Source organism: Staurois parvus, unplaced genomic scaffold (assembly GCF_062004578.1).
Source record: "Staurois parvus isolate SC_StPar_1 unplaced genomic scaffold, SC_StPar_1.0 ptg001418l, whole genome shotgun sequence".
NCBI lineage: Eukaryota > Metazoa > Chordata > Amphibia > Anura > Ranidae > Staurois > Staurois parvus.
In genome coordinates this window covers 27,700-54,672 of record NW_028319214.1, presented here as the reverse complement: position 1 = coordinate 54,672, position 26,973 = coordinate 27,700, and the positions used below count along the sequence as shown (strand labels likewise).

Below are 26,973 nucleotides of genomic sequence, written 5' to 3'. Positions count from 1 at the left end.
TAGCATCTAGATGAAATCAGTATAGCTGTGTTTGCGTGCTGGGACCTTTTAGCCATGTAATGCAGCTAAATGCGTGTAAGCGCAAGTACATCTAGACACAAAATAAATGGTTCTGGAAAGTGTCAAGTTTGTTTGTACTTCCCATATCAATTTCTCCACCATAGATGCAGGAGGCCCATGTGCATGAGGCCTTAGAAACCCGTGCCCACTAACTGCACTACCAAGTTCAGGTTAAGTTTCTCCTCTCCGAATTTTCATAATCAATATTCACAGGTTTGCTGTAGCCAGTGTTTAGGAGCACGCCTAACAGCTCATTCACACAAGTGCTTTTAGCTTGCAAGGGTAGCTTCAATAAAGATCAACTCCACTTTTGATGAAAAAAAAAAAAAAAAAATGTACATTGAAGGGATTTTACCAAAACGTTGTTGCAGAATAACACCTTTTGTTATTCTGAAGAAATAGTTGTTTGTCTGTGTCCATGTGCAAAGTGAATCTGCATGGGAGTGTTTTAATAATTATCAATCAGCTGCTGCACCTGCACGGCTCTAATGCAGAAAGTGGCAAAATTTGCCTCCCTTTATGTGCGATTTCCCTTTGGGAGTATCTCACCAAAATGACATTTTGTTGCAGAGGATGCTCAAAAGCTGGCTTGTATCTTAGTGCAGACGTCTAAGAAAATCAGTGAGCCAATCACACAAGCAGGAAATGACATTTTTCAGGGGGCATGCTGTACACCATCTGTGTACAGAACGGCTCTAGGTAGCCAGGTTACATTTTACAGAAAGTCACAACTGTGCAGATTAAAAAGGAAAGGTAATTTGTTATTCAATTACAATTTGACTTGAGCCGCAATTGTGTTGCTATATTTTTACTTGCCTTTTCCCCTCAAGAAAGTGGAGTTCTTCTTTAAAAACCCACAACAGTAACACAAATGCACATAAAACTCACGTAAAAACCCATTACACATACACGGCAGATAAACTGCAAGGTGTTAACCAGCCTTACCTACCAATCCTGGAGTATCATTTCCATTAGGAACTGCAATTTTTTTCTTTAAAAAAAAAAAAAAAAAAAAAAAAAAAAAAAAAAAAAAAAGGAAGGTGGTCCGGACAGAACCCAGACACCGTCATATCTGAAAATGCACTTTTCAAGGCAAAGTCCAAATACTGCTTAGGAATAATTAAAATGTCCCTTTTAACATATAAACTCTTCGCTTTCTGTGTTCAGTTCAGTGGTGCATTTAGTTCTTGCGCTGCCTTAGGCAACACTAATATTGGGTGCCCCCCACCAGCACCCCCACCGCCCGCAGTGACAGTTATTGAGAATTATTCAAACACTGACCTTAACCTCTCCGAAAAGTAGCTGGCCATTCCCAGAGCCAAGCCTAGTGTCTTCCTTGTGCGGGAACTTTCCTTACACCCTCCAACAGCACGCAGCCTCCTTGGATTCCATGGCGGACCACAGGCAGAGCCTCGCCAGGTCCCCATCCCTGGCACATGTAGCCCTTCTTCTGGGTGGGGGAGGGGATAAATTATGTCACCCCCTAAAAGTTACCACACAAGGCAAACGCCTTGTTTGCCTCGCAATAAATATGCCACTGGTTCAGGTTCACTTTATCTGCAAGCCTGATAAGCGCTAGAAACATTCCCATATTTGTCAATGAACTTTGTTCAAACACGCTTTATAGATACTGGATAGAAATGCCTATTATCCGGCCATTAACAGAGGACATAAAACAGCCAATTACCCAGATACTGAATGACCCAGTAAATGTGGGTAAAAGTCAATGACTTAACATGCTGATAAGCTTAAGCATGCCCCCAATTTTTTTCTTCCTCTACGAATCCTATTGTGCTCAGCAGACTAAATCATTTATTTTTTAATAAGAACGGTTTATTCTCATCTCACTAATCCCCACCAGACTATCCGGCTCATCCAGTTTGCAAAGCTTTGGGAAGGGAGCCAAAAGAATGCTCTTTTTACACATGGGTTTACACCATGCTCATAAATAGAAAGCAGTATGAAAGCACAATGATCTAAATATGTTTCCAGGAGGAAAGTCGGCAATTGTTCTGTCAAACATCTTTTACTCAATGCGTGACCATTCACTGGCATCTCAGCATGCAAAGAAGCCTTGTATGCAGCCTTTATGCTAGGCAACTAATATCATTAAAAAACATAACGAAGAAAAAAAAAAGAACAAAAAACATTCCTCTCCTTCAGTGTTAACACTGTATTAGCCACAAAACAAATATCTACTAGAGAACGGCATGTTAACTATCCCCCGCTGGTTACAGCGCTACGTTAATAACTTCATGACTACAGAGCTAGAATGTTAAAGTGATATTAAAAAGGAGAAGTACAGCCAAAACTTTTAGCTGTACTTCTCCTGTGGATCACAGGAGTGCAGTTCATTCTGCACTCCTGTTACCTGTTTTCAGCTGACAGCGGGCTGAAGCCTGCTGTCAGTGGACGTCAGTTGGTCCAGCTGGGGAAAGAGCCCAATTTTAAAGTCGGGATCCACCCTAGAGTCTGGAGTGGCACCAGGCTCAGCCTCTCAGCGATACGCTCCCTCTCTTCCCATCCACAGCCCAGCACTCCAGTGAGCGCGGGGGGAAGCCAAGCAGACGGCGATGACCGAAAGTCACCGCTCTGCTCAGAGAGGCTGTGAGAACTCAGCGGTCACGTCATCGCTGAGTTCTCATCCGTAGAGCTGGCGGGGGACAGATGCGGTATTGGACCAATGCTGCATTCACCTAGGTAAGCATAATTGTGGGGGGACACTTCTTTTAAAAGGTGTTTTTTTTTTTTTTTTTTTAATACAGCCAAAGCTTGGAAGCCCACTGTCGGCTGACGTCACTCAGTCAGCTGACTGTTCAGAGTGGCCGACAACTCCGCGATCATGTAATCGCGGAGTTCTCACACTCAGTGCCGGTGCAGGACAGATGCTGCATCCACTTAGATAAGTGCCATTTAAAAGAGTGGGATTTTTAATTTTTTTTTGCCCAATCATAAATATGTCATACTTACCTATAGTGGTTTTGCACAGAGCATACTCGACGCTCCTCTTCTGAGGCCTCCCACTGTTGCTCCTGGCTCTTCCCCCTTGACCAGTGCCCCCAACAGCAAGCAGCTTGCTATGGTGCACGCTTGCTCCTGAACTCAGCTGTATGCGTCTATAAGACACAAGGCCTTGCTCGGCCATGCCTGCTCTCTCCTCACTGGTTGTGACTGAGGAGGTAGTGAGAAGACAGACCTGGGAAAGCCGGGGCTCCCGAGCACATCGCTGAATCAGGCTCATGTAAGTATTGGGGCGGCTGTGGGGAGAGCAGCACACAGGTTTTTTACCTTCATGCATAAAATGCACAAATGTAAAAATCTTTCCACTTTTACAACCACTTTAAAGGGATCCTGACACTAACAAACCAAACCTTCCCCCAAGCCTTAATGCATTAAAGCAGAATTCCACTCACCCTGTCAAAAAATAAAAGTCAGCAGCTACAAAAACTAGCCGTTGACTTTTAAAACAGCCACTTACCTGTCCCACAGTGTGTCCCACAGCCCGTTTCACCGGCCGTCTTGTATTCCAGGAGGCCGGCATCTTCAGTGTGGGCACCCGGCTGTGACAGCTTGCGGCTTCACAGCCAGGTACCCACTGCGCATGCGCGAGTAGTGCTGTGCTTGATGAATGGTCCTGTAGTCTTCCGGGACCTGTCACGTGTCCCAAAAGACTACAGGGAGGGAGGGAGGACACCTTCTGCTTCCGATCGCCTAGGCAATTGGACGGACGTGGGAGCGGGTACCTGTCAAATTCGGGTACCCGCTCCCCCCCCTCGCCCCAAAGGTGCCAATCCTTAATGGAGAGCAGTCTTTAATGTGGAACTTCCCCTTTTGGGTGGAGCTTTGCTTTAAGAAAAAAAAAAAATCTTCCATATCTCAATACAGAGCTGTGCAGCAGAACTGCTCTGTCTTTCTCCTCATAGGACTCAGTGAAAGCAGTGGGAGCGTGGGGCGGGGCCGAGCCATACTGTAGACACAACCCAGCTTGGGAGCGAGCCTGCATGTGTGCCACCATAAGAAGTGGCAGATAAGAGGAGGAGCCAAGAGCACTGGCGGGTGACCCTAGAAGAGGAGGTGGTTTGGGGCCGCTCTATGCAATATCCTTGCACATAGCATGTAAGTATAATCTCTTATTTCAGGGAAAAAAAGAACCTTTAATATTGCCTTAATCCAATCACCTTGGAATGTGTAGATGTTGAATGTCCAAGAACCTCACATCACACCTCTCATCCTGTTCTTGAACTATCGACAGCCATACATTAAATAGTAATTGGACTAAACTGGAACTTCAGTAGTTTCTTAAAAAAAAATTAAAAAAAGCGGCTGACTTAGGAAACACACACTCGCCTGCCCAGGAGTCCAGCACAGTGCGACATGTCCTAAGAGGTTGTGGGTGGGTGGTCCATGCTTAATTCTTACGTGAGAAATGGGGAACTGGGAACCTGTATGAAAAAGGTGCCCGTTTTCAGAAAAAGAAAAAGAAAAAAAAAAAAAAAAAAACACAACAACAAAAAACCCACACAACCAAATATGTTAGGGGGGGGGGGGGGGGAATTAAAGATTTTTTTTTTCCCTATAAATACAGCCAAAGCTCAGAAGCCCACTGTCTAGCTGGCATCAGGTAGAACAAAGGATCATCTTCTGCAGGCCTGCAGCACAAAGCGCCGTTCTGTGCGGCATAAACAGACAATGCTTTCACCATCACCTAATGCACAAAGCAGAGGGCATTTCTACATAGATATACACAGCCTTAAAGAATAATCACAAAATGAATGAAGGCATTATAAGGCAGCTATTGTGCTTTCCAAGAAAAATCAATTAAATGTTACAAGAATGGCCTGCATGAAACATAATTTCCAAGCAATCTGTTCAATCTATTTTCAATTAAATAAAACAGGACTTCAGGAGGGTGGTGCAGAACGTTTTTAAGTCATATGATTTCTAAAAAAAAAAAAAAAAAAAAAGCAAATATATGCAAAACACAACTGTGGTGGAAATAAATAGCAAGAGATCCTAAATAAAATGGCATTCTGTTATAGAATTTTCTTCACAACTTTGTTAAAGCAGAATTTCATCCAGAAAAAAGAAGTTCTGACCCCCCCCCTTCACATTTGACACTTTTTTTGTGGGGGGGGGGGGGGGTAGGGAGGAGCGGGTACCTAGTTTTGACAGGTACCCCCTTCCCCCACTTCCGGTCCAGTCACCGCGGTGATCCAAGCGGAAGTTCAGCGCTCCTCCTTCCCCCTCAGCCTTTTGGGACACGTCACAGGTCCCAGAAGACTATGGGACCATTCATAGTGCTCGGCGTCAGCTCGCACATGTGCAGCCGGCTGTGAAGCCACAAGGAGTCACAGTCGACTGCCCACAGTAAAGATGCCGGTGCCTGGACCCAAAGACCAGCCTAGAGCTAGGTCAAACGAGGACATTGCTGGATCCTGGAACAGGTAAGTGTGTGTTTAAGAGTCAAGAGCTATAGTATTTGTAGCTGCTTTTACATTTTTGTTTAGAGTGAAGATTCTTCAAGTAAAAGGAAATTTGTGAACAAACCAGTGTTTCTTCAAATTTAGAAAATGCAAAACAGATGATTAAGCTAATTGCCTGCAAACTTCCTAATTTGCTGATCATGTGTTCTGCAACATTAGCAATTTCACTTTTTTGGGTCACTCATCTGGGTGTGAGGTGTCATGTGAAAGTAGTTACCGAAAGTAGTAGGCACTCCAGATACAAATGGCAGCTTCAGATTACACAGGGAATACATAGATGTGTGCACAACAGGGATTGGTATTGGCAGGAACTGGTTTTTATGAACTAGTTAGGAACATCTCTCCACTTAGTGAATATTGATTGTTGTTTTTGTGGACTAATTAGGCAAAGAACTGTCACTTTCCTGAGGCATTTAAATGGTAAGTGCTTAGAACATAACCAATGTGGAACACACACAATATCACTAGAGGTAGAGCAAAATATCATCATGGCCATTACCCAACTGTGTTGATCAGTTAGCGTGAAAATATATAAAATTACAAGGGCCAGTCAGCCAGCTCAGACACCTATAAGCCCAACAAAGCAAGCATCAAAGTACTAGAGTATGTTTACCACTTCCTCACTGAAGAATGCTCTTCCTAAACAGCTCAGACAAATATGGGCCACCCACTGCCAACAAAGTAATGTATGGACAGTGGCTGAGCAAGGCATTGTCACATGAAAGGTAGGGGAATGGCTCTGCTCAATTTTCAGAAATATAGTACTTGCATAGGTATCCTAAGAGGCTACAGACCAAAGAAGATACTAAAAGGAATGTCCTTTCCTACATGTTGCTTTCTACAGGTGTGTGGTAACATGTTTGACTTACAGAAGGAATTTATTTTAGGTTAGAGCACTGACATATCCCTCAGCTGTACATTAAGGTGCAAACAAAAGAAATTCAAGTCTTACCTTGTGCTGTTCAATGGAATCTATCCAGCGCCGTCTGTGATCTGGATCCTGTGCACGCAGGTACCAGACGCTGTCGTTAACACTGATATCAAAACGGCATTCATCAAATTCATGCGGCTGAAATAAAACAAATTTAACATTATCTTTAATTTTACATTAGATCTGCAAGCAGCTTTACAGAGACTTAAAAATGTTTTAATAACTTTTTTTATATCTGTAAAGCAAATGGTTACATAAAACAATTTTATGACACACACACACCGTTTCTGCCACATTGCTCACACCCTCAAAAACATGGATAAATAGGCATAACAAAATACACAGTTTATTCCACAATTTATAGTCAGCATCTGATTTCACATCTACTTGTATGGTACATCTTCGTATACATACCACTTTTTTAAAATTTTGTTTAAAAATTATTTTTATTTATTTTATTTTTTACACACAGACACACACACACACACACACACACACACACACACACGAATGCCAAAAGTATTGGGACGCCTGCCTTTACATGCCAAGCGGAGTTCCAGATGAATAAAAAAAAAATAAAAGTCAGCAGCTACACTTTTTGTGTGTGTGTATGTGTATATATATATATATATATTATATATACATATACATACATACATACACACACACACACATACACATATATATATATATACACACACACACACATATACACATATATACACACACACACACACACACATATATATACACATAGGCCACTTTATTAGTTACACCTTGCTGGTAACGTGTTAGACTTTAGCCCACAGAACTGCCTTAATTCTTCTTGGCAATTATTCAAAGGTGTTGAAAACATTTCTCAGAGATTTTGGTCCATATTGACATGAGTTACTTTTCCCTTTCGATCATCTCAAACCAGTCTGCCCAATCTCCTCTGACAGCAACAAGGCATTTTCGTCCACCCAACTACTGCTCATTGGATATTTTCTCTTTTTTGGACCAATATCTGTAAACCCTAGAGATGGTTGTGTATAAGAATCCCATGAGATGAGTGGTTTTTGAAATACTCAGACCAGCCCGTTTAGCACCAACAACCATGCCATGTTCAAAGTCACTTAAATCCCCTTTCTTCCCCATTCTGATGCTTGGTTTGAACTTCAGCAAGCCGTCTTCACCACGCCTACATGCTTAAATGCATGCGACTGGTAAAACAAATTGCTAATCAGCCAATCGAACAGGTGTACCTAAAAAAAAGTGGCCAGAGAGAGAGAGAGAGAGAGAAAGAGAGAGAGAGAAAGAGAGAGAGAGAGAGAGAGAGAGAGAGAAAATCACAGACACACACACACGACAATTACAGGTCTTAACATGTAATTTTGCTGTCACATAGTGTGACAACATAAGATGCTGTCCACAAGGACTGAGCGCATATTGCTAACACAACTGGTTTGGCAGTAGTAACAGATATGACACAGCTACAGCCCAGTAACATTTTGTACAAATTCTAGATTTTCCCTGTATCTGAAAAACCTAGCTTGAAACACGTCAAATTCACCTCGCCCTCCTGGTATTGCATGTACAGTGTATCCATTATGTTGTGAAAATTACCATCAATGACTTAAATGGGGGTTTTTTCCCCCACCATTATAACAATGAATGGAAGTGGAGTTTGTTAATATACTAATAAAGTATGCTTTTTATGGAAATAATAATGTGATGTTTATTTGGAAAATAAAAAGCCCAAGTGCTAATCAATTTTTGGATCATGTGAAGGTAAAAATGGAGCTAGAAGCTCCCCTAAAAAGTCATCAGCTAAAAATCCTGCAGCTGCTGACTTAATATAAGGATACTTAGCTGTCCAGGGGAATCCAGCAATGTCCTCACCTGAACCGACTCTTCAATTGGCTTTGGGTGCAGGCGCTGCTGTTTTAGGTGAGGGAAACTGGCAGTGAAGCCTTGCACATGCGTGAAGCGTGCTGAGCTTTGTAAATGGTCCTGCAGTCTGTGACCTGTGAAGTGTCCCAGAAGGCTGCAAGGGAAGGAGGGGGGCTGAACTTCCAGCTCAGACTGCCACAGCGCATCTGACCAGAAGTGGGAGCAGATACCTGCTGAAACCAGGTTTACCCAGGAGGATATGAACACCTTTTTGGTGAAGTTCTGCTTTAATGGATGCAGTGCAAGATTATCCAAATCACTTGATATAATTTTAGTTAAAAATCATCCAAACGTACTTTCTCCAAAAGCTTGAAAAGTTCAAAGTCCGGGAAGATTTTTAATGTCTACATTCCTTTAACCTCTATCTGCACCCACAGTACAATCAAGGCTGGAATTAAAGCGTGAAAGATTAAAAATTCTGTTCACAACACTGGCACAATGCCCTTTTCTTTTTTTTTTTTTAAAAGTCACAATGGGGGCATGGTGTCAAGCTATCGAAGGCTTGGTATCATTCGTTACAGGATTGTATTCATGGATACAAAACAATAGCAGTGCTTCTGTTCCAAGCAGCTTGTACAAACCATTAAACAATATATGAAATATCCACCTCACTTAGAGAAACAAAAAAAAAAAAAAAAAAGTATGCACAAAGATGTAGGAGTATGTATGGGAAAGTGCCAAGATGATGAGTCTGTAGTCTACAGAGGCTGATTAGCTAAGCGAGCTGAGAACCCTCACTCAAAATTGTAGGTATGTTCACTTTAGATACCCAATCATGTGCAGATGAAAAACAGTAATTTTACACATGATTGTGATAGTGAATCTCAGGTAAAAGATTCTTAACACCTTTAGTAAATCAACCTGTGTCTACCAATTAAATAAACTGACAAAAGGTTAGCAGCCAGCTGGAAAAAGTTTCCACCAGAATAGAAGATTATTATTGCACATTAAATTTGTTTATAAACATTTTCCAAAACTTTTTATATACGAGGTGTGTTCCAAGTTCTCGGCTTGACTTTGAAGTATCTAATGTCAATAAAGTAATTTTTTTTTTTTTTTTACTTTATCAGTTTTTTTTTTAACTAGGTGGTAGTCTGATGGTGTGGGATCTGGTAAGTATGGTAGATGGGTAACGAGAAATAAGCCAAAAAGGAATGGATGGCAGCCATCGCCACAGCAGATCAGTGTGGCGGTACATTGTCCTGATGGAACAAGACTTCTTTAAAAAAAAGGAGTATAAAATTTCTTTACACCTTGATAACATCACGCAAACTATGAATCAAGGTTGCAAAGTAACCCCTGGTGATAGTCTGTCCTTTCTGAAAGTAAGTGATGAGCAACACCTTCGGAATCCCAGAAGACTGTTGCCATCACTTTGTTTATGTAACATTGAGCCTGGTTTGGCATAGGAGTATCCTGAATCTCTCCTGAACAGTTGCAGATTGTCCCTGGATGTCATGAGTCACGTGCATTTATGATCAGGCATCAGCAATCATGGGACATTGGACAGAAACCTTGTGCATATCAAGATTTTGGGTGAATATGAGCAGAATTGTAGTTTTTGATATGCCGGTTATCTTATCAATTGTCTGGACGTCAACTAGGTGATCCACCATTACCTCACTGTGCACACGTTAAACGTTTCCTGGTGTGATCATGTTTGCAAATCTGCCAGTACAGGGGTCATCTTCAAGGCTGTCTCATTCCTGCTTGAATCCCGCTATATTGGTACAGTGCTCAGCATAAATGAGTACACACCTTTTGAAAAGTAAGATTTTAATTTCAAATACAAGAACGATTTCCAACATTTTTGACAAAACTGAGTTTTATAGAACATTTGTTTAGTCCATTATATGAAAGTAAGGTTACTAATATAACTTCGATTACAAAATTATTCAGTTTTACTCAAATTAGTTGATGAAAAAATGAACACACCCCACAACAAAAAACTGCTACATCTGGTATTTTTTATGACCTCCATGATTTTTAAGGACAGCACCAAGTCTTCTAGGCATGGAATGAACAAGTTGGCGACATATTGCTACATTGATCTTTTTCCATTCTTCAAGAACGTCTTTTAGAGCCTGCATGCTGGATGGAGAGCAATGCTGAACTTGTCTCTTCAGAATTTCCCATAGGTGTTTGATTGAGTTCAGATCAGGAGACATACTTGGCCACTGAATCACTTTCACCCTGTTCTTCGAAAGCAACAGTGACAGATGTGTGTTTTGGATCATTGTCATGTTGGAAAAGTGCACGATGACCAAGGCAACGGAATGATGGTAGAATCCTCTCTTTCAATGTAGAGCAACACATCTGAATTCATGATACCATCAATAAAATGCAGCTCCCCGACACCAGCAGCACTCATGCAACCCTGCCACCACCATGTTTCACTGAAGGAACCATGCATTTTTCTTTGTACTCCTCACCTTTGCAACGCCATACAGTTTTGAATCCATCAGTTCCAAAAACATTTCTCTAAGTCTCATTACTCCAGAGTAAAGAGTCCCAAGTAGTCTTATTCAGCATGGGCCCTGGCAAAATCTAGGCAGGCTTATTAGTGCATGGGCTTTAGGAGAGGTTTCCTTTGTGTATGACAGCCATGCATGCCATTCCTCTGCACTGTACGCTGTATTGTGTCACGGGAAATAATCACCCCAGTTTGGCTATTTATTTAACTATCTGCAGTGAACTTGCACGGCGATTTTCTTCAACTTCTCATCAGAAGATGCTCCTGTTGAGGTGTTAATGTCCGTGGACGGCCAGGTCATCTGTGAGATGGTTGCTGTTCCATCTTTGTTAAGCTTTGCTGATCTTTATCGTGTATAAACATTTTCTTTCCCAGGCCTTATGGTATTTCTCTTGCATGTGGTGCCATTGCTGACAGCATGAGATGGGAAGGAGTTTTCTTTACGTAATGCCCTTTTATACGGAACTGTCTGCTGGACACCTGTTTACTGAATAATTAGACTCACCTGTAGCTGAATTCTTGTTAATTAGGATTTCGCTGTCTATTATTTAGCTTTGCTCCTAAGACTTTCATTTGGGGGTGTATTCATTTTTGCAACACCATGGTATTGAATGAATTTGTTTGAAAAAATACTTTGTGTGTGCAAACAAATCTTGTTTGCAATCAATGGACTTCATTTGTGGAAGTATTTTGCAGTATAGTGTCCCATACAAAATGTTGATTCTGAAAGTAAAGGTTTTCTGACAAATCTGTTGGGGTGTATTCATTTATGGTGAGCACACATATACATATATATATATACACATACACACATATATACACACATATATACACACATATATACACACATATATACACACATATATACACACATATATACACACATATATACACACATATATACACACATATATACACACATATATACACACATATATACACACATATATACACACATATATACACACATATATACACACATATATACACACATATATACACACATATATACACACATACATATATATATATATTAAATAACTGGTGCAGCGCTAAATACTAGAGCCCAGTTTATACACACAATATATAAACATGCATGATATCACTCTATGGTGATCAAAAAATACAAAAGTTCAGTGTAATAGTGCGGATCATGCAGAGATCCCAATTAAAGGTGAGTGGACGTCCTGATCCAAGGTGTGATGATAGGTGTGATCACACAAATAGGTGAAAAACGCACTCACCAGATGTGCGTATAGTATACGCAATATGTAATCCTGCGTCACCAGGCCATAAAACGATCATCAGATCCCAGATCAGATAGTACCCAGGTCACCATCTCAGTTCCACAGAAGTGAAGTCATCTGAAACCGCTACTAGGTATCACCACCAGGGTCCTGAGTCCTCCAGATGGGCACTGCGAATGATAGCACTCACACAGAGTGCCCAATAAGAGACCTCATAGCGTGATACTGCATATGCATTCCTATTGGTAAGGTGTCCTGCTGCTGCTGCCCCCCTGACGCGTTTCGTGCGATGCACGTATTCATAGGGTCCAGGGCTGGACCCTATGAATACGTGCATCGCACGAAACGCGTCAGGGGGGCAGCAGCAGCAGCAGGACACCTTACCAATAGGAATGCATATGCAGTATCACGCTATGAGGTCTCTTATTGGGCACTCTGTGTGAGTGCTATCATTCGCAGTGCCCATCTGGAGGACTCAGGACCCTGGTGGTGATACCTAGTAGCGGTTTCAGATGACTTCACTTCTGTGGAACTGAGATGGTGACCTGGGTACTATCTGATCTGGGATCTGATGATCGTTTTATGGCCTGGTGACGCAGGATTACATATTGCGTATACTATACGCACATCTGGTGAGTGCGTTTTTCACCTATTTGTGTGATCACACCTATCATCACACCTTGGATCAGGACGTCCACTCACCTTTAATTGGGATCTCTGCATGATCCGCACTATTACACTGAACTTTTGTATTTTTTGATCACCATAGAGTGATATCATGCATGTTTATATATTGTGTGTATAAACTGGGCTCTAGTATTTAGCGCTGCACCAGTTATTTAATATATATGTTTGATTTGGAGGTTTTACTTGGTTACCTTTACGGTGTATCAGCTGCTCACTAACGTTTTTGTGTATATATATATTGATACACTTTTTGCATTTAAGTCGCGCTCACTATAACATCTTTTATTACATATATATATATATATATATATTTGCACTGGCCCAAGCTGGACCAGTAACAATGCAAAAGTATCCATAACTACAATTCTACTTTTAAGTGGACTATTACTCACATCAGCATGCAGCTTTGCATGATGATATAAAAGCACCTTACATTCATTAAACATTTTTTGCTTTTACCTACAATAGTGTATTTTTACCCCTTATCGGCAGACTGAGAAACTGGTGGTGTGTGTGTGTGTGTGTTTATATTCCTTCCCCCTCAAATGCCCCTGCATTGTGACACATTCTAGGATGCAGACCCTTAGCTCCAGGCAGAGTTTTGGGAACGGGAAATGGATTCATCTGCCCTCTGTGAAAATGGCCATTGTCAGAATGGTGAGGAAAACAAAATTAAAAGAAATAAAAAAAAAAAAACCCACTTGTGTTTATCTTTAAGTATCCATTTGTAGCCTGCCATTACTAAACAATTTTAAAAGGTGCCTTTGTTTGTAATTGTTATCAGGGTGAAGTTCCTCTTTAAGTAGCTGCTGTAGAATTCAATGAAATTTTACACTCCATAGAAGACCTCCTGGAAACCTACAGTGCCATGTAAGCATTTTCCACCCACTGAAATTTCTTACATTTACATAGTGCTGACAGTCAAAATTTTACCAACTCAAAACACAGGATGCTAAACAGACAAGAAGCTGGTCTGCTTGTATTACTTTCTGCTGAGAAAGTAGATAACACGTTGTTCTTTGAACTGTGGAAGTGAATGTCTGCTTGTTTAGAAGAGTCCATCAGATCAGGCTGGGATACCTGAAAAGCTACAAGCTTGTTTTAATTTCCTAAGAGAATTCAGTGAACTCTAACAAGAATGTTACAGTCCTGTTTAGGTTAAATGACAAGTTAAAGCTTGTTCTAATACTTCTGAATGTCTTAGCACCAAAACAATAGAGCTCCATAGGTTGACTTGGTGTGCTCCTGTGAACACAATTTTACAACAAAGAACAAAAGTTGTGACTGTGTAGATGTAAGATGCAAAGCCTTCATAGGCCAAGACAACTTCTGCCTCTCCCACAAGGAAAAAAAAAAAAAAGTTATGTTTGAAGCCATGGAGCTTTTTTGTTTTTATGGATCTGAACAGTGATATTAAAAGACTATTTTTTTTTTTTTTAAAAACAATCATGTCCTACTTACCTGCTCTGTGCAGTGGTTTTGCATAGAGCAGCCCCAATTCTCTTCTCAGGTCCCCTGCTGGTGCTCCAAGCTCCTCCCCCCTTACTGAGTGTCCCCAGAGCAAGCAGCCTGCTATGGGAGCACCCAAGCAGATTTGCTCCTGAACAGCTGCTCTGCGTTTCCATTCACACACACAGAGCCATGGCTCAGCCGCCCCCCTTCTCCCCTCATTGGCTCACTGGCAGTGATTGACAGCAAAGGGAGCTAAGGAGGAGGGAGAGTCCCTAGAGAGCCAGGGCTCTCACATACACTGCTGCATCACAATGTGGCTCAGGTGTTTTTTTTACTCATGTATAGAATGCATGAAGATGAAAACCTTGAGCCTTTAAAACCACTAAGTGCAGCATCTTATATGAATATTGTAAATTATAGTGCCCATGTGCAAGTGAACTTAGAAATTGATGTAAGAGAAACAAAATGATTTGGTACTAGTGCTTAAACCCTAGTGGCACATATGGTTGGTGCTAACCTACAGGAGAAGACAATACGTTTTCATCTATCCCAGTCACGAGGAGAATACCTTTATATTCACAAATATTCTTGCCAAAATGTCAAAACACTCAAGTCTTCCACCACCACAAAATGCCTATATAAAAAATATATACTTTTTATAACTGCAAAATATATAAATTTCTATAACTTTATGCCTACCCAGAACCCCACAATGCAACGTTCATGGTTCCAGTAACATTAGGTCTACTCCTAAATATCACAATTAAAGACTTGGGTGTTCAGTAATCTAATGCTCGGCCCAGCCATTGTCATATGGATGAATGTACTCATGCTTTAACTTCCTAATCAGCATTCCTATTACTTTCTAAGAGAAGGGGGGAGGGGGGCTTCAATACACTGCAAAGAGACATATGTGAATATAAAAATAGAATGTGTTTTACCACCTTTTCCCTTTTAAATGCAATAAAGAGAAAGAAGAGGCTCAAAAGTTCAATTAATTCCCCACAAAATCAAATAATGTAAGTCCATTGTGGTGTTAAAAGTTTGTATATTTGTACAGGATCAGACTGATGGATGCTGCATCCACTTAGGAAAGTGCAAATGTTTGTTTTTTATTTTAAACCCATACTTCTAATGTAAGCTTTATCTACTCATTACATACATTACTAGCTTATCCTGCCCTTCCCTAATGTTTGGGAAAATGCCAACACCTGGTAACTGGGTTAATAGATTTTTCCTTCTGCACAGGGCAGAAGTTTGTAAAAATTTACAGAAAACGTTATCAGGATGCGTCAATTCCTTTGATCTCTAAAAAGACATCCATGGCAAACCTTTAGATGTACATGTGTTTTTCTTCTGTCAGTCACAAACCATTTATTCTTGAGGGCACAGGCAGTACACAGCGCACAGGTATGAAGTCCGCTGAGCTGCTCTGTGTGACCTATAGCTCCATCCATCATGAGTTGTGCAAAATGTGTGAAATACGCACAGATGTTCCTGAAAAGACAAACCCCCCCCCCCCCCCAAAAAAAAAAAAACAACCCAACAGGTGATGGCCAGACTGCCTGACACCACTCATCCACTTCAAGAGTGCTTCCAGCACTGAATGATGTGTGGACAGAGAATACAAAAGGAGAAGACACCTGATCTTTCTTAATAGGGTTGTGTTTATTTTCTACGCATTTATATGAAAGCTGTAATGACAGAACTATGTGGGCCTCCATTACAAACGGTTTTCAAAAGACTTTAGCTGCCTGGTTGTCTCCAGATTCACCTGATTTGCATTTTTGTTCTGAGTCTTGTTATTATGCAATTAAACCAGCATTCATCTGGGCAATCGGCATTTATAAATTCAGAGGCAGCAAAAGCCGCCGTGGAGAAAAAAACAAAAAAACAAAAAAAACAAACAACTTACTGCCTTTTTTTCAAAAGCCTCCATGCTCTTTCAATTGCTCAGCAGAATTATTATTCTTGTACTGATGAGGGCCATAGCAGCGAAACCAAATTGTCTGTGGGAGGATGCGCTCTGTCTGTAAATAAAGTTTGAGTTTTCCATGGAGCGGGGAGTGGGAGAACCCCCATGTACTTTTTTGCTCTCTGTATTCTGTGAAGAGATTTCCCTTCAATTTCTTTCCTGGAGATGCAACAGGAAGTGAAAGGAAATTTCTCCAAAGCGAGGGGGAATTCTCTGCCAGTTATCACAAACACCGGTATATCCACTGGAAGATTAAAAGGGTTTTCCTACATTTTATTCATTCTGGTGATAACTATAAACTTTCTCTCAGTGAAGCCAAATATGTGGCTCACAGCAGAGGCTTTGGCAGCCCCAGATTATCATTGAACTGTGCAAGAATGTATGTCTAATTTATGTATTAAAAAAAAAAAGTTACGGTATCTTTTTGTTCAACCTACTGGTTGTAAACCCTTACATATACCCTGCAAAAGTGACTGGTGATGCACAAAGATTAAACAAATCCTCCTAATTAAATTGTACCAGTTTATCTGCAGTCTCATCTTCTCTACATCTGTCCAAAATTTATACGAGCTTCCAGAAATCAGGGCGTGGGGGGGCTGAACTTATCCTCAGTGAGCAGAGCTAAGAGCCGATTGGAGGAAAGGGATGCTCCCGCCTTCACACAGGAACAGAGCTGAGGCCATCAATCATAGGAGGTATACTGGAGCTCCCTCCCTGTCACAATTTTTCTCCTTGTGAAAGGAAAACTTGTCAGAAGAAGTGACTCAAGCAGATAGAAGAGGAATGAGGCAGCAGACAGAAATTACACTTGGTGCTCTGGATTGAGACAAGTACACTCTATAGAGGGCTGCGCTAGTACACTCTATTGAGGGAATTTGGGACCAGCGGTCACAGGAGACAGAAGAATTGTTAACAATGTGCCTTTGATGAACTCTGAAAGGGAACAGAGATAACTTAGAGGTCAGTGACAATTAACAGCTTCCCGACCGCCCTATAGTAGAAGTACTGCTATAGGGCAACAGGGTTGCACAAATCACATACACACACCCACGTTTTTGTATTTCCAGGTAGGAGGCGCGTGCACCACCCTACCTGCACCACCACCCTTCAGCTGTCAATCACCAGGTCCCAGACAGATTCCTTGTCAGCACCCAGCGATCGCTGAAGAACAGTGACAGAGGAGAGGTCTGTATGTAAACAATACAGATCTCTCCCCTGTCAGCACCATTACGCTGTTTTGTATTGCTGTGCATAGCACAGCAATATAAAGCAACATGCTTACACAGTAAAGCACACACAGCACACATAGTAAAACAGCACACAATTAACCCTATGATCACTCCAGATGTTACCCCTTCCTGCCTATTGTCAGTAGTGTCAGTGATTTTTTATTAGCCATGATCACTGTATTAGTGTATGTGAGGATGTCAGTGGCAAGTAATTTCCCCTTCAGTGTCAGAAAGCCCTCCACAGTCCCGCTATAAGTCGCTGATCGCCGCCATTACTAGAATTTAACAAAAAAAAAAAATTCCAGAATATACACCGCCATTTGTAGATGCTATAACTATCACGTAAACCAATTAATTTACACGTATTGGGATTTCTTTCCAGCAAAGACATGTAGCAGAATACATTTTGTCCTAAATTTATGACAAAATTTGTTTTAAATGTTTTTACTGGATAAGTTATATAGCAAAAAGTCAAAGAGTTTTTTTTTTTTTCAAAGTCTTTTTGTTTATAGCGCAAAAAATAAAAAATGCACAGGCGATCAAATACCACTGAAAGAAAGCTTCATTTGAGGGAGGGGGGGAGAGATAAAATTTCATTTTAGTGCAATGTGCAATTGTCAGTTAAAGTAAAGCGGTGCCGCAACACAAAAAATGGCCTGGTCAGGAAGGGGGGGGGGGGGAATACACCCTCTGGAAAACAAGTGGTTAAAACGATAAAAGGTTCTTTTTTTGCAAAACATGACTATACTTTCCTGCTGTGTGCAGTGGTTTTGCACAGAGCAACCTGGATTCTCCTCTTCTCGGGTCCCCCGCAGGCTCTCCTGGCTCCTCCTGTCAGGTGCCCCCACAGAAAGCAGCTTCCTATGGGGACACCCATTGCTCTGTGTCTATTTACACAAAGAGCTGCAGCGTGCCCCCCCTTTCATTGGCTGACTGGTTGATTGACAGCAGTGGGAGCCAATAGCTAGATCATTATAAGCACCCTTGCCAGCGTTGGCTTGTCTAATCCCTGTAACTGAAACATCTGCAAAAGCGTTTTTTTTCCCCAAAAGAAACTACAGACTTATTGGCCAGATCACCAGGTGAAAATAAAAAAAGTCAAACAAAACTAATGCAGCCACATCTAAGAACGGGTAAGCTGTAATAGAATAAAAAAAATGTTTGCTTTAAGGTTTACTACTACTTTCAGCACACTGCCTTTGATTCATGTCCTCAGCTCTACATCCTTCATGTATCCTTTCCCTCCAATCAGCTCTCAGAGATCTTATACAGTGTGCTCCCCACCCCCATCTTTAGGAGTCTAAAAAATAACATTTTCATCTGTTTTACAAGGCTGAAAAGAACAAGTGGCTGCAGATAAACAGGTACAGCATACAGTATGTAAGAGCATGTGTTTCATATCTGTGTATTCCTGAGGCCAGTCACTTCATTTTATATGTGTATGGGTTTACAATCACCAAGGGAATCACTTCACAGGATCAGCAGAAAAGCATACAGTCCAGGGGAAGAGGGGGCAGTCTTTAAAGCGGATCTACACTTTATCTGAGCACCACAAACCAAAAACACACTAAATTCATTTTTAGTATTCAAAGCAAACTCACCCGTCCATCCATGTCTCCATGCTTTATTTTGCTGAAAAATCACCTTGAAAAACATTCCCTAGCATTCCTAGCTGTGGCCATCATCTTGAATAAAGGCAGATGATTCATGTAGCATTTACTTCCTGGAATTCACCCTTAGCTCAGGCAGGCAGGAGGGTTTGCTTATGTGAGAAAAGCCCTCCTATCCCCCCCTGAAGGCTCCTGGGATGTATGACATCATTAGCCTAGGCATGAAAACCAAAAAGTAACTGAAGAAATGTAAAAAAAAAACCAAACAATTTAAAACATACATGTTTTTCCGATTAACTAATGCTAGCTTGTTTTTGATACCTTCTCCTAAAATACAGCATAAAACGGTTTTAGATGCAGTCACTCAATAAGTGAGCAGTAAGGGAAGACTAAAAGGAACTCTTAGGGGCAATCCTGTTTAAAATCTCCCTAGGTGCTTAGATAAACCAAAGTATTTGTCAAGCCAAACATTTTTAGTTTTAAAGTTTTCAAATCAAGTGAGGAAGTCTCTGCTAAGACTTAAGCAGGCCATAACTGTATAGATTTTCGTTTCAAGAATATTTGTTTGATTTTCTAATTGTTAGTGGGGTCAAATAAATGTTAGTTTTCAACAGCAGTGATGGGAAAATTCAAAAGGTGCAGGAAGGAAAACTTCTCTCGATCAAACAAATTTTCGGCCATAGTAAGGGGTTATTGTTCAGAAATGACATTCATTTTAAAACTGATGTCAAAAAAACAAAAAAAAAAAAACAACTAATTTTCTAAGACATTCATCCATTCATCGAACGTTCAAAGAATTGTCGTACGACTTATCTTCAGAATATTCTTGTCCGAAAATCTACAAGTGTATGGCCAGCTATAGCCCTCACTGACATGGGCATACTTAGGCGTACGCCTCTGCGAAGGCCATTTCTGCTATTGAGGGGAGTCACGTCAAGATTTTCACGAAGAGCACTATTTCAGCATGGAGTGGCAATATTTGAACACTTTGTTATAATTTTTGCACAGTGTGGCATCACTATTTTAATTAATATTTTATTTTAAATTGATATAATCAATTGCATTTCAGTATCACTTTTTTGCACAGTTTAAGAGATATTAGTTATCACTATATCACCAGGGATATATATTATATATATGAGGATATTGCACTAGTTTTCCATTCATTATTATTTATTAGTATTATTTGTATATCTGCATAGCTTAAGAGGTATCATTTGTGTATTATTATATCACTAGGGATTTAATATTTATATATGGGGATATTGCACTAGTTTTTGAGTATTTAAGTTGAGCGCTTCACCACTTATATTATTTTGTTTCACTTATCTTGCGGTATATAGAATAGGTGATAGCAGCTAACTCACTAGGTTCTGTGGAGCGCAGGGGGATTTCTGTATTTTTATTTCTGCGAAGGCCATGTTTGCCCACATAGATATGCACAAGTGTTCTGTGCATCCCCATTCATGTCAACTGGGCACTGCTGCTGCTCCCAATTTGACATATTAGGAAACATAAAATATTTTTTTTTTTTTTTTTTTTTAAATAAAAAAAAAGTCCCAACATGATAATGATATTGGGTTCTTCTTCATTTCCTAGTTAGGTTCCAGTTTAAATATTAGTGTGAGTAAGAAAAACACTACCACTGAAAAAAATGCAACATCTCTGCACATAGGAGGTATCTAGCACCCAGGCACCACCAAGTCATATACACAGCAATCTTCTGGAGCCATCAGTTAGGGGGCCCTGTAATTCTGCTTGCGGTTTGGATGAGGAATTCTAAATGCAACTGGCCTATTTCATAAGTATCATGTACCTGGCAGACAAGAGAGGAAAACATAACTTGAGATAGAACACACACTCATATATACAGTATATAGTACTTGTTCCCATTTTACATTTGAATATAAGAAATCTTCCCAAAGAGGACGCAGCAGCAAAACGTTGGGCTAACCCAGGAGTCTCCAAACTTTCTAAACAAAAAGGGCCAGTTTATTGTCCTTCAGACTTTAGGGGGGGGGACCGGACTGTGGCCAGTAGGAACAGGAATTATTTTCCGGCATCAGTGGGAGTAAACCGTGTCCCATCTTTGGTATTGGTGAGAGGAATAGTGTCCCATCGTTTTATGTCAGTGGCAGAAATTATGCCCCATTGTTGGTGTCAGTGGGCAGAATAGTGTCAGATAAAGGGCCAGATAAAGGCAAGCAAAGGGCCACATCTGTCCCCTGGGCTGCAGTTTGGAGACCACTGGTCTAACTATCAACTAGAAAGAAAAGTAATGCTGTGTCCTCCCTGGAGGAAATTCTCTCACTGTCCAATCATTCAGACCCCCATCAATAAGGGAAATTGGAAAGCTGGCAGCAGTAAAATGTGACAGATGTAATGAGAGGAAACCCAGTCTGCCCTTGAGGTCACTCTGCACTGTCCAGAAATGCTTGCAGTCAGCCATGAAGTCTGCTCCCGAGAAATTAAAAAAGGCAGGAACTTTTTTTTTTTGCTGTGCAAGTTGGAACACAAAGTGGGGTTTTCCCCAATTTGGCTGTAAGGGCTCATGTACACGAGGCATTTGGGGAAACTCTTCTGAACGATGGAAATTGACTGCTGGAAAACGTAGGTTAAAAAACATCAGTTTAGCCGCGTTTGCATACCACGTTTATGTGCGTTTGCATTTAGAAGCGTTTTAAAAGATAACCTCAGGAGACCTTCCCAAATGCCCAGAATGCACTGAAAAATAGTAAATTAACTATTTCCGACATTTTTAGAGAAACAGAAAGCAGAAGCAGAGCGAGTAGTATGTGTTGAGATGACCTGTCTTTTCTGGTTGTATTCACTATGGATCCCATCATGAGCATAATGCAGCACGTTCTACCATTTTTTCCTTCATGCAAAACCTGGAACTGACTGCACTGGTGTACCGGGTCCATTTGAACACATGGAAAACGCTTTGCATGCATTTCTGATGATGAAGAAAGGCTCTGGACAGCATCTGGATATGGAACAGTTAAAAATGCTTCTAAACGCAAATGCTTCTAAATGCAGTTAACCGTGTTTACACGCATTTAGCATTTGAAACGCTGGTAAAATATACTCCTGAACGCAAGTTTGGTGCATTAAAAAAACAAAAAAAAAAAAAAAAAACTGTACACTCAACTGCCTGTAAACAACTATGCGTACATGGACACATAGGAAAACATTAGGGAGAGTTCAGGGGCTGCTGAAGAAAGAAAAAAAATAATGAACAGCTCCTGAACGTAAATTTAGCAGTTGCAGTGTACATGAGCCCTAAAAGGTGTAAATGTTAAGCAAGCAGCTATTGTACAAATGTAATTATGAGGCTTTCAAAACAACTTTATAGTTTTCCTTAAGCCCCCAGTCACATCAAAGCCAATTTTGATATCGTGCAACTTACAGTCAAGTTGCACGATTTCAAAATTGGGTGACCTACCGATTTCAGTTGCAATTTGCAAGACATCTGACACAGATGTCTATGCAAATCGCAACAAAACTTAGTGTGGCTCTGACCAAGTTGGAACCGCACCGATATGACCACTCTAATAGCAGACAATAGGGTGTGACTTGGCACAGGATTTGCAAGTCGCATGATATGCAAATCATATGCCAAATCGCATCCAATGTGACCGGGGTGTTACAGGCAGGCTGTCTTCACCAGTTTTAGCAACAAATCTAGTATTAATGGCAGATGTTTCAATTTTGCACTACAGGTCCACTTACAAATCCCACTGCTCTAAGGGACACAGTTTGTTCTATAATTCACTATAGTCTGCATTTAGTAATGCAACTGCATATGGGATTTTTGTCAAACAACCAAATGCTGAAAAGGATAAGGTGATCCCCTGCCTGAACAGAATGACAAGCCTTGTAGACTAAACACATTACAACTTTCAGAGTGTTTTACAGCCTTTAAATTATAGTTGGTGAGGAGAATTTGGTTTGTGAATTTTTTCATGTACTCTACTGCACAAAAAAAATAAATAAATGAAAGCATCCAATTTTGAAAGAAATCTCTTACTAGCTGGCTATGTGTTTCAGCACATGATCATAATTATGTAATTAAACTCTTCCAGGAAGGATAGGCAGTGCAAATTCTACAATGTGTGCCTGGATATGGAACCAGGACTGAATGACTGTATGCTCTTTGTACATTTACAGAAGGGCACTACGCAGTTTGACTTCCTTACCAAAAGCGCTTTAGAAAATCCCAAGATAAAGCAAATAACACTCCGCAAATGCAAAGTATTTCACAAGAGAATCCAAATCCTTATGGTTCTTATCTTGGTTATGCAAGAGCAAATCCAGATGTGATCAAAGGCAGCTGGCCCTCATGTGACATGCACACCACTCTGCAAAGAATGATTTTATTAAATACATCTGAACAGTCAAGTGTTCTTTTATACTGGGACATTCTTCTGCACAAGGCTACTTGAGGAGCTTATTTACAGATAACACACTTGACTGTAACAGAGCACTACATACAACTGGAAATCAGGTGCTTTTATTAATCCAGCGTACCCTTTAAAGCTGAAGTTTAAAAAGTTCTCCACAACTTTAGTCACATCACCTGTAATGAAGTATGCCTTACATGTTATGTGCAATTAAACCATGGCAACATCTAATGTTTGTGTAGTATTATGTTCAGCAGACTGTGTTCTTCTATTGTTGTGACTTAGATGACGTTCAGAGCACATTTTATGCCCAATTCATGCAAAACTCCACGTAATCCCAAGGGGTTCACATACTTTCTTGCAACTGTATATAGCAGATGTCCTTGCTTGCCAACAGCTACAGTCAGGTCCATAAATATTGGGACATGGACACAATTCTAACATTTTTGGCTCTATACACCACCACATTGGATTTGAAATGAAACGAACAAGATGTGCTTTAACTGTAGACTGTCAGCTTTAATTTGAGGGTATTTACATCCAAATCAGGTGAACAGTGTAGGAATTACAACAGTTTGCATATGTGCCTCCCACTTGTTAAGGGACCAAAAGTAATGGGACAGAATAATAATCATAAATCAAACTTTCACTTTTTAATACTTGGTTGCAAATCCTTTGCAGTCAATTACAGCCTGAAGTCTCGAACGCATAGACATCACCAGACGCTGGGTTTCATCCCTGGTGATGCTCTGCCAGGCCTCTACTGCAACTGTCTTCAGTTCCCGCTTGTTCTTGGGGCATTTTCCCTTCAGTTTTGTCTTCAGCAAGTGAAATGCATGCTCAATCGGATTCAGGTCAGGTGACTGACTTGGCCATTGCATAACATTCCACTTCTTTCCCTTAAAAAACTCTTTGGTTGCTTTTGCAGTATGCTTTGGGTCATTGTCCATCTGCACTGTGAAGCGGCGTCCAATGAGTTCTGAAGCATTTGGCTGAATATGAGCAGATAATATTGCCCGAAACACTTCAGAATTCATCCTGCTGCTTTTGTCAGCAGTCACATCATCAATAAATACAAGAGAACCAGTTCCATTGGCAGCCATACATGCCCACGCCATGACACTACCACCACCATGCTTCACTGATGAGGTGGTATGCTTAGGATCATGAGCAGTTCCTTTCCTTCTCCATACTCTTCTCTTCCCATCACTCTGGTACAAGTTGATCTTGGTCTCATCTGTCCATAGGATGTTGTTCCAGAACTGTGAAGGCTTTTTTAGATGTCGTTTGGCAAACTCTAATCTGGCCTTCCTGTTTTTGAGGCTCACCAATGGTTTACATCTTGTGGTGAACCCTCTGTATTCACTCTGGTGAAGTCTTCTCTTGATTGTTGACTTTGACACACATACACCTACCTCCTGGAGAGTGTTCTTGATCTGGCCAACGGTTGTGAAGGGTGTTTTCTTCACCAGGGAAAGAATTCTTCGGTCATCCACCACAGTTTTCCGTGGTCTTCCGGGTCTTTTGGTGTTGCTGAGCTCACTGGTGCGTTCCCTCTTTTTAAGAATGTTCCAAACAGTTGTTTTGGCCACGCCTAATGTTTTTGCTATCTCTCTGATGGGTTTGTTTTGTTTTTTTTCAGCCTAATGATGGCTTGCTTCACTGATAGTGACAGCTCTTTGGATCTCATCTTGAGAGTTGACAGCAACAGATTCCAAATGCAAATAGCACACTTGAAATGAACTCTGGACCTTTTATCTGCTCATTGTAATTGGGATAATGAGGGAATAAACACACACTTGGCCATGGAACAGCTGAGAAGCCAATTGTCCCATTACTTTTGGTCCCTTAACAAGTGGGAGGCACATATGCAAACTGTTGTAATTCCTACACCGTTCACCTGATTTGGATGTAAATACCCTCAAATTAAAGCTGACAGTCTGCAGTTAAAGCACATCTTGTTCGTTTCATTTCAAATCCATTGTGCTGGTGTATAGAGCCAAAAATGTTAGAATTGTATCGATGTCCCAATATTTATGGACCTGACTGTAGGTACACATCCAGAACTACGGTTACCAGATAATGTAGAATTCTCTACCTTGCCCTGTGCATCCAACATTTCTCTGCTGTGATCCACAACTCAGCTGCCACAGGCCACATCTCCCCTTCCTAGGTCCTCAGGTGCTGGCTGGCTGTCTCTGCTGGGTTCTTGCAGCCAGGGGCGGACTGACCATTTGGAAACTCGAGCACTGCCCGAGGGTCCGGGGTCAGTAGCTGGCCCCATGAGAGGCCCCTGGTACCTTTCTCATAGGCTTTTTTGAGTTTGGGCGAGGACACAGGGGCCCCATGATCCCTATTGCCCAGGGGCCCCATGAGTTGTCAGTCTGCCCCTGCTTGGAGCTATCCAATGACCACCGCCAGACTTACCTTTCATCCATCGTGTAACCTCGCACTCGCAGCCTCCTGGGATGTGCATTTGAAATTTCCCATGGGGCTTCATGCACAGGACATATTTTGACCAAGTTGAGAATTCAGGTGGGGATGAGAGGGTCCGAGGGGCTTAGGAATGTTAAAAAGCCATGTTTTTTTTTTTCTTCCTTCTAGTAAATGTGGGGTGGCTTACAGTGAAGAACATTTCCTTTCTGGAGTGAAGGTCCAATTTATCGAATGCTTCCTGTGACTAAATTAAATTGACACACACACTAAGGCAGCCATGCATGGATCAAAATTTGGCCAGTTCAGCAGGGACCTGCTAAATTTAGATACAAGTATGGGCAGGCTGGTTGTACAAGTCAATCTACCGACCAATTTCTGTACAACCAGACGGTCGTGTTTCTCCTGAACAGGCAGTGCTACCGGCTATAGCCCGCAGCATTAATCAGTGTATTCTATTAGTGGGGAAGGCTCCCTGCTGTCAGAATACAACAGCAGTGGGAATGATAACCCCTCATCCACTTTGAGCGTGTGGATGTTAAAGACTGGGTTATTTTCTGGTTGAACGAAAAAAAAATTAAACGTATAGCCAGTTTAACCGTCACATGGTGGCGAGCCAAAATTCAAGTGTGTTTATTCTTGTACTTTGATAAGGTTAAATTATCTCCTTCTCCCTTTCCTGCACCTCAACATCCAACCTTACACATCCCCCTCTCCTTTAAAGAGGAGTTCCACTCACCTGTCAAAAAATAAAAGTCAGCAGCTACAAAAAACTGTAGCTGCTGACTTTTAAAAAACAGACACTTACCTGTCCCTCGGTCCCGTTGTGTGTCCCCCGCAGCCCGTTGCAGCGGTTGTCCTGTATTCCAGGAGGATGGCATCTTCAGTGTGGGCAACCGGCTGTGATAGCTTGCGGCTTTACAGCCGGGTACCCACTGTGCATGCGCAAACAGCGCTGTGCTTCATAAATGGTCCTGTAGTCTTCTGGGACCAGTCACGTGTCCCAAAAGTCTATAGGGAGGGAGGGAGCACACCTTCCGTTTCCAATCGCCTAGGTG

General features: G+C 41.2%; 1 protein-coding gene across 1 annotated transcript in view; it reads right to left on the bottom strand.

Annotated features, from left to right (window-relative positions):
• LOC149436096 (ceramide transfer protein) overlaps positions 1–26,973 on the bottom strand; it is a 139,755-nt gene that overhangs the window by 97,891 nt on the left and 14,891 nt on the right. Inside the window, exon 3 of the mRNA XM_089661967.1 lies at positions 6,496–6,612. Coding sequence (XP_089518093.1) covers positions 6,496–6,612 — 117 coding nt within the window. The remainder of the gene's footprint in view (positions 1–6,495; positions 6,613–26,973) is intronic.